Source organism: Belonocnema kinseyi, chromosome 3, assembly GCF_010883055.1.
Source record: "Belonocnema kinseyi isolate 2016_QV_RU_SX_M_011 chromosome 3, B_treatae_v1, whole genome shotgun sequence".
In the NCBI taxonomy this organism is placed as follows: domain Eukaryota; kingdom Metazoa; phylum Arthropoda; class Insecta; order Hymenoptera; family Cynipidae; genus Belonocnema; species Belonocnema kinseyi.
In genome coordinates, this window is record NC_046659.1 from 54,614,274 (window position 1) to 54,629,420 (window position 15,147).

Here is a 15,147-nt window from a genome sequence, read left to right on the forward strand (position 1 = left end):
CATCTGCAATCCATTCGTTCTAAAATACTTTTCTCTTCCCATCTCCATCTTTGCACCACTACGTCTGTTCTCCTTCTCCCACCAACACTCCCTAACCAGCTTACTTCCCTCCTCTTCCAAAAAATTTTCCTCATATTTACACGCTCGACTCCCTGTTATAATACCTAAACTCGTTCTTCCTGTCTCCCTTTTGACAATATAGTTCGGCGTATTCCTTGTCAACCCCAGTGTCCACTTTACATACCTCTCCTGAATCCTATTTACCTCCTTACTTATCTTCCACTCCCACACCTCCACTCCGTAAAATAACACACTCATCACTAGCGAATCAAACAATTTCTTTCTCCTTACTAAATCGTCTGCGACCTACCTCTTCTCTAACCCTAAATTTTTGTCCAAGTACCTTCTCAACCTTTTCATCGTCTCCTTTAAATTCTCCTCGCTCTTTGCTAGCAGCACTATGTCATCTGCTTATGCGAGTGACCATATCCTGACTCCTCCTACCAATCATCCTCTTACCACTCCGGCCGCTAGCTTACTTTCCATATCCGCGATCAAAATTGCAAAACGCTTTGGGCTGAGTGGGCACCCTTGCCTCAACTCCCTATCCATCCAGAATCACTCAGAGATTCCCTCCCCTCCTCTCACCCTATCTTTCGTTTCCTCGTATACCTCTCTTACTCTCTCGATCATCTTCACTCCCCTCTCTTCCATTACCTCCCACAACCTCCCCTATCCACCGAAGGGAACGCGCTCTTCAGATCTGCAAAAAAACGGGTACACTTTGGCACCCTTTTTGATTAGTTCTCTTTCCACCAAGTGCTGCATGACGTAAGTATTGTCAATAGTACTCCTTCCCTCCCTAAAGCCCGCCTGCGTCTCCGGCAATATTTCTTTCCCCTCAACATCCTTACGCAGCCTATCTGCCAACACCATCGCGTATGTTTTGTACGTAGTATTCATGAGCGTGATTCTTCTATCATTTTCCTGCCTCTCTCTATCCCCTTTCTTATACAGTGGTACGATCAACCTACCCTCCACCCTCTTGGGTATCCCTCCCCCCTCCATAATTGTTTCACTACCCCCTTCAGATTCTGTCTTACTTCTTGTGTGTTCAACAGCTACGCTTCGTTCCCCACTCCGTCCAGCTCTGCTGCCTTAGATTTTTTTAACTTTATTATCTGCCTCTCTATCTCCTCGTCTTTCAGCTCCTCTCCATCTAACTCCCTCGCTCTTCTAATGCCCTCATCAGTCTTCCGTGTATCTGACCCCTGAAATGAATGCTTAAAAAGTTTCCTCCAATCGTCGCTCCCTATCTTCTCACTTATCCCCACCCTACATCTCCTAAACCTATTAATTATCTTTCACACGTCCCCTTCTGTCTTAATACTTCTGAACTCCTCTTCCAGCACTTTTTCCTTTTCCTGCTCTTTCTTCTTACACATCTCCTTAAACTCCTTCCTCATTTCTACGTACTCCTCCTTTTCTCGGTTCCTTCCTTCCACTTCCTGTACTTCTTTTTCACCTTTCTCTTCATCATTTTACATTTCCTATCCCACCACGGCTTAACCATTCCTTTCTTCTTCTTCTTCTTCTTCTTCTTCTTCTTCTTCCTAAATACCTTCTTTTCCACACAACCTTTCACTTTCTCTTTTAGATCCTCCCATATCTCGTCCACAGACTCCCCTCGAAGCTTACGTTGCCCAACTGCTCTTGAACTTCTCAACTCTTGAACTTCTCAACTTCCTAACTTCTCTATCGCCTCTCTCGTCAATGACATCCTCTCCCCTAACAACCCTTCTTCCCCACCCTTCCTTTCGCCAGCCTCCCCCGGTATCCACAAACTTAATGGCTGATGGTTTGATTCCACCCTCCCTTCCCCTGCGAATTTCTCTATCTCCTCCCACCCTTGCATATTCATAAACACATAGTCTATCGCGATACACCCATCTTACTCACTCTCCGTCCTCTTTTACCATAGCATTCGCCATCGCCCAGCCTCTGTCCTAACTGCAGTAGTAGTAGTTTAATACAGAGAAATGAAAATACCAGTTTAAATTTTATAGCGAATAGTACATTTAATTTGCATTAATTTAAAGGTACTTATCTCTTGATTTGATAAACATGTAATTTAACAAACTAGATACCCGTTGAAAGATGAAAAATTCCAAAATTTATAGCAAGTTTCAAATTTTTATTTACGAGAGTTTTTCTTGTAATCTTTTTTAATACACAGGAATTTTTTTATCCTGGAGGGCTCAAAATTAAATTCACCATTTTTAAATTGCATTTAGAAATACATTTCAGAAATCCTTCTAGTTTAATTTACCAACTTGAACCAGCTTCAATTGTGAAGTTTACAGTTGAGAAAAGAGAGGCTTTATAGTTTGAAAGTTTGAAAGTTTCAATTTTTTATTTTAATTTTCAAATATAAAATGCCCCCGAATTATAAGTATCCAGAAATTATTGACTTTTACAAACTTTAATTTTAATTGATATTTTTATTTTAATTTATTTAACCCTCAGGGTACGAACTGCATTAGCGTAACCCTAGCGAATTTTTAACGTAGTGCCACTGTGGAAGTATTCGATGTTTGGGGCCCGTACCGGGCGGGAAACATTTCTGAGGTGCGAACGTTTACAGCGTCGCGTCGGTTGGCAGCTTCAGTTTGCGCTTTGTGTGCAAATTATGCGTTTAGAGAAATTGGAGTCGGGTATTTTGCACCCAATACGTACTGAACGTGACAAAATCCATGATTTGTGAAAATTAAAAATTGTTTTTTACAAGCATTTTATGCAGTAGAGTATACTGGTATATATAATTACGTTATTTTTAATTTATTTTGATATTAATATATTGAATATAATGATGCCCCGCACGAAGACTAGCACAACTCGTCTGTAAGTGCATATTATTTCCCGTGATTTGTGCTACTCTTCGTACTTTACCAGAGGAAATGGATGTCAGAGACGAATTTGTTGACCATATGCAAGGAGCATGTATGTAGCTAAGATATGCTGCGAGTCCACAAATAACTTGTAATAGTATCTAGTTTATAGAATTCAATAAGAAAATTTAAGCAATTTCTGTCGATTATCCACGATATAATCATCTATATTATCTATAAAAAGTATTTTTTGCATTTTAAAATATATTTCTCTTTACGACATTTATGATAAATTAATTGAAGAAGGTTTTATCGCTACACAAAAAACGCTAGCTTTCGTAGTTTAAAAAAAATTTTGAAGCAAATCGAAAAGCAAACGCAGCCATTTTAAAGTACAATTGTGTAGCTTTCAAAACCTACTTATAAAATTTTTTTATCTTTTTGTTCAAAAAATGGCAAGCTAAACAATAAAAATTTCATGAAATTTGTTTAAAAATTGTTTATATTTTCAAATATAACTTCGCTAAATAAACTAATATTACAAGTTTAATGAAACCATCGTAATTCTGAGTAAATTTCAGATTGATTTAAAAAAAAAGGTTTCAATCGACGAATTGCAGGCCAATATACAGTCGCTCAAAGTTGCCGGGTTAGGCTGACCCATGACCGTACGGAACGTAACATTTTTATAGTCCGTACCCTGATGCAAATTTGAGAATCATTAAAGCTAAAAGTGCTCTTATTGCTTGTCATCAAATTTTATTTCAAGATTTTCTAGTATTAAATCTTGAAATTAAAAATCTTTCACTTTGGTAAATTTTCAAATTATATAATGAATCAAGGTGTCCGTAGGTACCGAAAACTCTGAAAATTAAGTAATAGCTAGACAATTGTATTGGTCAGGGAAAGTCAGCGAAAAGTCAGGGATTTTTAAATTTTTTTGCAAAAGTCAGGGAATTTCTATAATAGGCACTTTGAATAATTGTCAAGAATAATTAATAGGTTAAACAAATTTAAATGATAATTTGAAATTCAATGATAAAAATGTCACGAGATTAAGATTCTGATCTTTGAATATTAATGGTCAGTCGAAATGAAAAATTTGTCTTGAAAAAATAAAGGGATTTTAAAAATTATGTTTTCCAGCCATCCTTAGAAAATATTTCTGTTAGTAATTTATTTGCCTTGTTTTTGTATTTATATTCCTTTCTTTCAACTTTGTTATTAAAGATTTATACTTCTTGGAAGAAAATTCTTCTTTTTGGTTTAAAATATCATCCGTTTTAGTACAAATTTGGTCTATGTTAGATAAGAATGCGACTGTTAGATATTTCGGATTGAAAACCCACTGTTTGTTTGCTATAAATTCGTCTTTTGACTTGAAAGCTTAACATTTTGGATACATTTTGTTTTCTTTCTGAGCTGAAAAATTATTGTTTGTTGAAAATTCGTTTTTTTGAGAAAATGTATAATTACAGTTGCAAACTCATCTTTTTAGTTGAAGATTAGTTTGTTTTGTTGAAAACTCGTCATTTTCAGTAGAAAATTGATCAGAAATTTAATGTTTTTGGTTGAAATATTAACTACTACATTTTTTGTTGGGAATTTATCTTCGTAGGTTGAAAATTCGACTATCTGGTTAAAAAGTCAACTTATTGGATGAAAGTTTAATTTTTTAAATTGAACTCTGGTTAAAATTTAAACTATTTGGTTGAAAATGCAACTGTTTTTGGTTGAAGTTTGATCTTTTTTGGTTAAATGCTCGACTATTTGGTCGAAAATTCATCTTGGTAGATTGATAAATCAACTATTTGGTTAAAATTTCAATTGTTTGGTTATAAATAGAACTGTTTCTTTAAGAAATAATATTTTGTTGCAAATTCAATTATTTTGTTGAAGATGTAACTACTGTTAGTCCAATCCAGATATTACTTACATATCTCTTGAGTTTAGATGGCAGATTAATAGTCAGGAAATATTTTTAATGTTTTCTTTGCGCCAAAAAACTAAGACTATGCTTTTGAATTAAATAACATTTTAATCAATTAAACACTTTCATTTAATAATTGAACTTTTTGATTTTGGAACTCTCAAGTTTAAACTCTTCGGTTTAACAATTTTTGTTCAAAACGAAATTGATTCACTTTAATACTGGGTCTGTTTTTAAATTGGATAGAATTACTTTGTTTTAAAAAGCTTAGAACAAGAAACGCTTTTCAGAATGGATAATATAAAAATATATGGATATGTAAAAGAGTGAAAATTTATAACGTGGACAGAGTAAAAAAAGTTTAATTGAAATAAGAATTGTAGTTTGAACGGATATAAAATGCAAAGAGTACAGTATAAAAAAATCTTAAAATTTGAGTCAAACGAACTTAAAAATTTTTTAACTAACCGTGAAATTCTTTTAAAAATAAAAGAATTGTTGAAGTACAGAATAATGTAAATGCAGTGAAACTCTAAGACTAAGCCGGTTTTAGGGATGAAGAAGGTGGGGAATTAACCTGATAGAGTGCCTATATCAGGGGGCCTTATCTCAGAGTTTCACTGTACATACATACGTAAATGTACCTTTCTAATTGAACGAAAAATCTGGTTTTTACACTTACTATCAAAGGAAGAAATAAGTGCAATTTTAGCGTGAAATATTATTATGCTTATAAGTTAAATATTTTAATTACTCTATATATTTTTATAGCTTCTCCAGGAGTATTTCTTCCTAATATTTCTATACTGAAATCTCTCAAATTTCAAAATGAAAACTTGTTGAGTTTCACTGTTTTTACTTTGAATGAATATCATTAATTTTCAACGGAAGTTTCTTTAATTGAAATAATTTTATCTTAGAAAGGTTCAAACTTAAAGACTTGCAAGTTGAAATTCTTCCCATTTTTCATCTATGTTGTAAATTTGAAACGTTACTTAGAATTATAAACTGACTTTTTTGTTTTATTCTCGTTTCAGGTGTCGACTGTTTACAGTGATGTTCATGGATTAATAACAAGAGAACCCGTTCGAGATTACGTTCCGGAGTCGTGGGTCTCTTTAATTCTCGTAAAACGTGAACATCATTTGGCTCTGGCACACAAACACTGTGCTGCGGCTCTCCTGGATATTCCATTATCTGAGTTTCGCCCAGAAGCGAAACTCATTCTGGAACGCATTCAGGAAAGTGACGGAAAAACACAAATTGACGTCACCGTTCCGAAAGATGATAACGAACGAAAATCATTAGGTATGTTCTAAATTCACAAAAATGTTAAAACCTGCTTCTTCCTAAACAAAAATATTTGTATTTTTCATAATTTTTAAGAAAATCCAATCTCAAAGTTCCGAAATTAAATATTTTTAAATTACCTTCTTATAATCAGTCTGTGAATTGAATTGTCAATACTCGTAATTTCGAATGAAATAGAGCAAGAAATGTAAAATTAATTCAAAATTAATTTTTAATTTAAAGGACGGGCGCATCTGAGGGAAGCATTGGTACTTCATGAAGAGAGTCAAAGATTACAGAGAATGTGCAGAGAACTCAAAGGAAAACAAAGTTTGGCGAAGGTATTAAAGAAATCTCAAGATTCCACCCTTGAGGTTTACAATCGGGCCGGAGACGAGGATGAATACCGGGAATTGCTGGATCCTCCTCATATAATTGGTAATTATCAATTAAAATGTAGAAGGAATTATTCTCTAGTTTTTCTCTGTACACCAGATGCTAAAAAGACCATTGGCTAGGTCTAGGGCCATCGAAAAAGGAAAATTATAGTTGCACCTTGACCGGTCTGAGACCTAAATCCGCCTGTCTATCTGTATGAGTTTTGATAAATTATTGAAATGTACTTTTTTCAGCCTCAACCAAATTTCAACTGAGTCTCACTCATCCAGATTTCGGTCAGCATGGTGTGGACGACCTTTTTAGATCCTTGGGTCCAGTGGCAATTTTTTCCGCAAAAAGGCACTGGACTGCGCCAAGACTGATCCAACTTCAAAGAGGACCGGGAGGCGAAGGATTTGGCTTTAGTGTGCGAGGCGATGCTCCTGTTATTATCGCTGCTGTTGACCACAATTCACTTGCAGATGTAAGCTTTATAAGATCTTAATTTTTTTCAATAATAAATCTATTTTGCTTCTGGTTCAGGTCTTTCACATATCCAATTTAAAAATGTACAAATGTCGAAGAATTCAATTCAAGAGTGTTAAGTTCAATAGTTTAAGGGCAAAGTTTCAAACTTCAATATTTTCTAAAAATTATTACTAGTGATGAACATGAAATAGTTTTAAGGTTGCCTAATTTTATATATTTATCTGGTACTTTGTAAATATCTTAATTATATATGTTAATTTAAACGACTAATTTTAAACATTCCAAATCTTATATTTTTGTAAACCGAAATTCATGAAGTTTTTAATACTTCAATAGTTCAAATTTTATTAACTTCAATTTTTTCAAATGCAAACGCCAAAGCCAACAGCTGAAACTTGTCTCATATTTCCCTTTATCTCAGTCTCTAGTGCAATGATTTAAATACATTCGAAAATATGAAGCCAACGTTTTTTAAGTTAACAGATTTGACACTTAGCGATTTCTATGTACTTTGAAAATAATAAAAATGGCATATTTAAAGTTTCTAAACAACTATTACAAACATTAAAAGAGATGGACTTTAAAAGGAACTGAATTGTAAACTTCTTCAAATTGAAGACTACTAAATTCGCAGAAGATTAGAAGTTAAAAACTATTCCAATTTGTGACCCTTGTATAAAAAAATAGTTTAACTCTTGCAAAACTTAAGTTTAGAAAGAATTCGTATCAAAGACTAGTATCATATGGAAATAATTAAAGTCTTATTTTTTAACAACTACAATAATAATGAACTATTTTAATTGAAACTTTCGAATTTTAAGATAATTAAAATTTGTAAGATCTCAAGCTAGATTCAAAAACAACGTTTTAAGTACTAGAAAGTTTTTAAATTGATTAATATCCAAATTTTGAACTGGAATTGAAAATCAGAAAATAATCTAAATTTGATTGAATACCACAATATTATAAGTTTTAAAGTCGATATATAATAATAATAATAATAATAATAATAATAATAATATAGAAGCTTTCTTTTCTTGAAAAGAATTTCAACGAGAAAAGCCTTGAATTTTAAAGTGTTTGGAATTCAAAAAGCTTCGAAAATTTAGAATTTAAAGAATTTAAACGTAAACTTTAATTAAACAATTTGAAATAATTGAAACTGAAGAAAGAATTAAAATTTGAAAGCTAAACTTGATTGAAAAAAGTCTTCAAAATCTAACAGGCTTCACTTGAGAAAATATTTAATGGTCATAGGCTTGACGTTTGTTTAATAGATAAATTTTAACTAACTAAATCTTTCAAAATAAAAATAAAGACAATTATTTCATTTATTTTTATGTTAATTGATTATTCTTTTTCGCAATATTTTATTTTCATAAAAATCCAATATTTTGATAAAAATAGGTACCTAGTTTTCAAAACCTACTTCAATATTTTTCTATTCAATATTTTTCAAAACTCTCATTTAATTGATGAATTTGAATTAATGTTGCAGTTGGGAGGAATGAAAGAAGGAGACTTCATCGTTAGTATCGGCGATAAAGATGTCAAATGGGCTTCTCACGATCAGGTTGTACGGCTCATCAAACAGTGCGGGGACTCCATAAGTTTAAAGTTGGTAACCCCCATGGATAGAAATTATTTAAAGGTAAAAATTGCTTATATTATTTTAAGCTTAAATCGTATCTCAATGTTTGAAAAACAATTTGCCAAAATATTCTTATATTTGTCGCCTATTTTCCTTCTCTCTGTTAAATCTTTTTATTCTTATTCACACTCTTTTTCACCTTTTTTGAGTGATGTCACTATTTGGAATAAAATTCTACTAATGCCCCTATTTTCTCCGCAATCAAATAATTTCAAATTAAATTATTTAAAAAATTAAAAAATACATATTTCGATCGCACTGATTTAAATTTGTGTATTTCCAAATGAGAGCCGTAATTATTTTCGATATATTTTAAATCTTATATTGTTAAACTATCATCTATATCAAATTTATATATTTTAATTGAAGGCCTATAGTTGCATCAACCACCAGGGTCATTAGAGACTTCTGTATGGTTTCTTTTAACTGTAGGGTATCCTACACTTCCTGGTTTCGCTAACCTCGCTTCCTGCTTTGGGAGTCGCTCCGTTAAAATCAACAGTTTCCAGAATAAAAAAAATGAAATGAGAAGCGTGAATAATTATAGAGTAAAAAGCTGCAAATGAACAATATTAGAATGTGAATGGCTTCAAGAATAAATAATCCTAAAAAAGAAGTACTCTTCTTCTATTAATAATAAAATTTTCACATCTAAAAGTTTTGTTTTGATAATAGTTCAAACTGAATATGCTTGCAAATTAAAAAGAATTCAAAAAGAAAAGATTTTAGTCCAGAAAAGAAGCAACTTCTCAATAAGCAACGGAGCAGAACATAAAAATTGTTTGATTGGGCAGTAAGTAAAATAAAAAAATAAGAGCTAGAAAGTATTCTAAATTGAAGAAAACTTTGTATCAAACAAATTTTAAACCTCAGGCAAGTTAAGTTTAAAATGTATGTTAAGTATCTATAGAATTGTCTGATTCGAAATTGGGTTTTATTGCTTTTTGTATTCATTGGATTGTATGTTAGAAAGAAGAAAATTTAAGTTAGTATGTATTGTTTACTACTTCATGTATTTTTCTACCAAATTTCAGTGAGCGTAAATACGCCCTTTTTCTATACAGATCTTCGTGTAGTGTTTAATCTATTTTTTGTTGATGAAAAACGAAAATATTACAAGTTTCAGTTCTTTATATGAAACTTTTACTCTTTCTTCTTAAAGAAATTATTTATCTTTAATTTCATGTAATATATATGCTTATTATTTAAAAAATTTTATGTCACTGTTGATACTATTTTTTATCTCTGAATTGAGTCCGAGCCCTATGTTGTATTAATTTTTTTTTAAGAAACCAGTAAAGACGAGCCATCATGACAAAGGAAGTGTGTCAGCAAGCAGTTCCTCGGGCGTTTCTTCCGGTCAACCAAGTCCTGCAGGATCAGTTACAACAGCCCACGTAGCCAAAAGACTTCCTTGGAATCCGTTCAAAAAATCGAATGGCCAACGTGACAGTAGAGACCTCACATTTGATAACGTTATCCTCAGATGATTTCAGTATCCCGAAGGCATTGATTTTCGAGGAAGTGGCACTGATACTGTAAAAGCTCAAAACTACATGCAACTTATCTACATACTTTTATTTTCAAAAGTATACGAGAAACTTTTCTGTAAAAAATTGAAATCTGTAATATCGAAACACAAATTTCAAATTACATCTTAAGATTCTGAGAAAGGTTTCATACCATTATTAAACAAAAATTGCAACTTGTCCATAGTGCACTGAAATAATAATATCGGAAAGTGGAAATCGACGTGTGTAAATATGGAGGAAAACGTCAGAAATGGCCTCCACTGTCAATCGTTGCCAAATTGTAAGTAAACTTGAGAGCATGGATGAAATGTCTGTTAGATTTAAATTTTTAGAATATTGTACGTATGTATATGTATAAATATTGGTGAAAGCAACAAGTGTATTTGTCGCGAGTTTGGAGAAACAAAAACCATACTTACAGCCATAAATTATTGCCTGACGCATATTATTTTCTTCCTTCCATGGTTATTCGTTATTGTTATTGCTAATGTTAATGTCTTATGCTAATGTTAATTTCGTCGAAGTTCGTGTATGGAATGCCTTCAATGCAAGAAAGCCTTTCAAATAAAATCGCGACTTGATCCGTAGAATGTTTAGCTCTACTAACTTGAAATCCTTTTGGATAATTGCCATATTAATTTCTTATATATCCGAATGATATGTTCCACTTTTCTGTTAATGTAATTCTTCCAACATAATTCATTGGGCACACATTAAGTTGATGTCTCCCTGTTAAAGGAACCTCTCTCTGAATTATCTGAAAACCTTGATCTCTCTGAATTCCTTGGAATCCTTGAATTCTCTACATATCTTTACTTTTCCAAATTCATTCTCTGAATTTCCTGAATTTAGGAAATTTATGTAATTTAGAGAATTTAGAAGAATTCAGAAGCTTTCCAGGAAGTTAGAATAATTCAAAATAATTTGAAAAAGTTTAAAAGACAAATTTTTCTTTCATAAATGTATAAGATGATAAAAATTGGTTGAAAAGATTATTATTGGCAATAGCCATTCCTGAACGTTGCGTCTGGTCGTTTTAGACGTTTATTCCAAAAGAGGTTCTTTCAACAGGGATGTATCGACATAAAAATAACTTTATCCGGAATCAATTTTTCTTCTATATTTTTCTATATTTTGTTATAACTGTGTTTTCATTGTAATTATCAAAATCTTTGCAGCGCAGTAACGAATTTTCGAGTGTGAGGACGTGTTTCCGTATGTGTGCAATATATTTGATAATACGTCAAAGTAGGATGTAATGTTAAGTGCCAATACTTGTGTACTTGTGAGCAAATAGTACACAAGTTTATTTCTAGAATCAAGGGAGAAATACTTTCAAGTTTTCAAATCTTGGAGTCAAAATATTTTTTGAAGCAAGATTATTTTTACATCACGTGATTGAAACGTAAGTCCGCGAACAAAGTTATGTATGTGTGTAGATAAAGTATTTTTGTCAAAAGGGTTGAATGCATTTAAAAGGAAAATTTCATGTTCAATTCATCGATATTTGTTCAATATTTTTTAATGGCAATCCCTTTATACACTTCTCCGTATGTAAATATTAATATCCAGTATCATATTCATGTATTTTTGGTTAATAACAATCACAGGCGAGCGACTTTTATGCGGAATTTAAAACTCGGTGATTGGTATCGTGGTGCAGTTTTTACTGAATTTAACAGGTACAATTATGTTTGGCTGATATATATACATGTTTAATTTATTTTGTACATTCCGTTTTTGTATTTTGGAACGCAGTTTAATGATAATTACTTTGGGCCCTTGTACTTAGCGATGTTCGTATACATAAATATGTCTTATATTGTATATGTTCTAATATAAGTAACTGTTAAACTGTATTGATTAAAAAAAAACACACACAAAAAAATAGAGTGGAATTTATTTATTGTTAATCCTTGCAAAATTATTTTCTCGAATCAATTTTCTAGTTCAATTTTTTATTCCTCTCCTTCGTGTTGTGACAAGCAAAGTCTTATCCTCTTCGAAAAATAGGTGTGTCACGAAAATCTTGAAATTATTATTGTCGTTTTTCCACAATGCCGGTTGGGTAATTTCAAAAACTTGAAGAAAGGAAAAGAATTCAGTTCCAGTCAATCCCAGTTGGTGGGTAAAGAAGAATGTTATCTTTATGTGCATGATAAAACTGAGGAAAATGGAAGATTCATTAATTTAAAGTTTTTCACATTCTCATAATTTATAATTGAGAAAGTATTAGAGTTATCGGAAATTAGACACAACGGTTTTTCAACGGATCTCCACGTTCAAAATTTTTGGGACCATTTTTCTTAGATTTCAAAGTTTTATGTACGACTATTTGTAGTACTCACACAGACAAACAATTGAGCCTTATGACTTTTTGAAAAAAAAAGAAAATCATCAGAGTTATAGCATTTATAATATTTAAAAAATCAATTGAAAATCAAAATTTTAAGCCAAACAACGTACTATATGAAAAAAAGACAAGAAAAGAAAAACATTGCTTTTTGAAAGCCCTACAAATTTATCATTACAACTTTTTGCATTTTCTTGAAAAATCGAAAATTCAAATTTCGATTGCGCGAAAAAATTGTGATCCCAAAAAAGATCTACAAATTTGTTGATAATCACTTCTTGATAGGACGTGTAGTTTTTGTTTTATTTGTGAAAAATAACATTGAAAAGAAAAAAAATAAACAAAAAAATGTGTGGAAGAACGACACAAGTTACGAAAAAATGATTTAACAAAAATTGTTTACCCGAAAAAGAGTTACAATTTTTGTTATCATTCACTTTATCATGGGACGCGTAGTTTTGTTTTAATCATAAAAATGACATTAAAAAGAAAAATGAAAAAATTGTAGAAAAATGACGAAAAGTAACAAAACAAATTGATAGAAAACAGTTGTTCACCCAAAAGACCATTGTTTATAATTGAGAAAGTATTAGAATTGAGATACTTAATCTTCAACTACACTTGATTAAAAAGCAAATTCAGAATATGAAGATGCATATAAATTCTGCGATCTAAAAGAGATGAAAATTTCATGGTGAAGATAAAGGGAAAAATTGGATATTTACCAAGTATTTATATCAGTTCTTCATCGAATCACCCTGTAAATTTCGCATCGGTGCTAAATTTAAAGTATTTTTACATTCTCATCATAATGAAAAAGTATTGATTTTATGTTAAAAATGAATTTCATGGATTCCATCAAAGAGTCAGAAAAAATCGCTTTTACATCGGTGTCTGTCTGCCGACGCGTTGCCGTTCTAGTCTGTAAACACGGTCGCATTTGAAGGAATTATCAAAATGAAATGTCCTTTGGCATACTTGATAAGGGTATGAAAAAAGGGCGATTTTTTTAGCCAGCTATTTTGGACTAAATTTCAAAAAGTTATAAATATTTTCAAATAACAATTTATCCTGATGACTTTTTTTGATAACAAGACAATTATCAGAGTTATAGCATTTTCAAAATACAAAAAACAAACAAAAATGAAAATTTTAAGTCAAACAACGCACGATATAAAAAAAAGTCAAAAGAAGAAAAGCGTTAATTTTGGAAGGCCATACAAGATTGTCGTAACTAATTTTGGAATCTTCTTCGGAAATCAAAATTTCGAAGATCGCACAAAAAATAATTAATTATTACATTCTCATCATAATGAAAATGTATCGGTTTTATGTGAAAAAAGATTTTCGCGGATTCCATCGACGTTTTAAGGCCCCCGTGCAGAAATTTCCCAACTTATTCCCGAGTTCCGATCTGGTCCCGATCGGATTTTCCACATATGGCCCCAAGGGGGCAGATGATGTGGCTCGCGTCAGAACCACGTCGGGTCGGGTTAAGTTAGACAAGATTATGTCAAGTTTTCTGTTATCGTCGTGATATTGGTTTTCTTTCATATAACTTTAAATGCCAAAAGCAAATAGTAGATTGCGAGTTCGGAATCACAGAATTGTTGGTGAGATTTCTTATATCCGCAATAAAGGCAAAGGTAAGCTTTAATTCGCTAGAATCAACATCAATATTCATTTTTAGCTTCTGAAGATTTCCAGAAATGTATTCGAGAAAGCGTCCACTTTAGTAACATTATAAATTAAATACTTTTTATATTTTCTCGAACGTAACCTTACTTTTAAATCTCACTCCACGTGCCCCATATGCATTAGCATATATCATTAATAAGTTGAAAAAATATTAATTTAAAAACTTTTGAAATTTTACTAATTATAGAAATAAAAAAATTAAAGGGGCCAGATCGGCTCCACATTTTGGATGCCCAGATCTGGGCTCGTTCGGGTAGGGCGTTTCATTTACGGTCTGGCGCTAGACAGATTACCCTATCAGGCCCACATTTTTCCCGATCGGGGCCCGACCAGTGCCACACAAAAATTTCTGCACGGGCCGTTACGTAAGAAAAAAATAGTCTAAACGTCTGTGTCTGTCGTTGTTGTCATTGTAGTCTGTAAATGCGGTAACATTTGAAGGAATTATCTTATTGGATAGCCCTTTGGCACACTTTATAATGGTATGAAAAGAAAGGACGAGTTTGTTGGCCAGCTATTTTGGACTAAATTTCAATAAGTTAGAGCATTTTGAACATTTATTGATCACTTTTTTCAAGATTTGAAAATTCAAAAGTATGGCTAATTATAGTACAAGAAACTGCAAACGATTTTTTTCTAACGACTTTTTTAGTACGATATGAGAAAAAATCAAAAGAAGGAAAATATTACTTCTTGAAGTCCCTACCAGACTGTCATAACAACTTTTAGAATTTTTTTGAAAAATCGAAAATTCAAATTTTGACGACACAAAAAATAATGAATTATTAAATTCTCATTATAATAAGAAGGTGTTGGTTTTATGTGAAAAATGATTTTCGTGGGTCCCATCAAACGTTGACCTCTAGAGACCTCCTGATTCAGAAAATAAAGTTTTTTTGTGGGTGTCTGTCATTGTCGTTGTTGTCGTCGTCTGTATA

The 15,147-nt window shown here is 32.1% G+C and overlaps 1 protein-coding gene across 10 annotated transcripts in view; it reads left to right on the top strand.

The window, feature by feature from the left end:
- LOC117168885 (rhophilin-2) overlaps nt 1-12,046 on the top strand; it is a 177,904-nt gene extending 165,858 nt beyond the window's left edge. For 9 of the 10 annotated variants that reach the window (XM_033354790.1, XM_033354791.1, XM_033354792.1 and 6 more), the window contains 5 exons: nt 5,856-6,126; nt 6,352-6,546; nt 6,741-6,970; nt 8,474-8,626; nt 9,916-12,046. In XM_033354790.1, coding sequence (XP_033210681.1) covers nt 5,856-6,126; nt 6,352-6,546; nt 6,741-6,970; nt 8,474-8,626; nt 9,916-10,116 — 1,050 coding nt within the window. In that variant the 3' untranslated portion in view covers nt 10,117-12,046. The remainder of the gene's footprint in view (nt 1-5,855; nt 6,127-6,351; nt 6,547-6,740; nt 6,971-8,473; nt 8,627-9,915) is intronic. The other variant, XM_033354794.1, reaches the window with a different exon arrangement.
- Nucleotides 12,047-15,147: the final 3,101 nt, after the last annotated feature.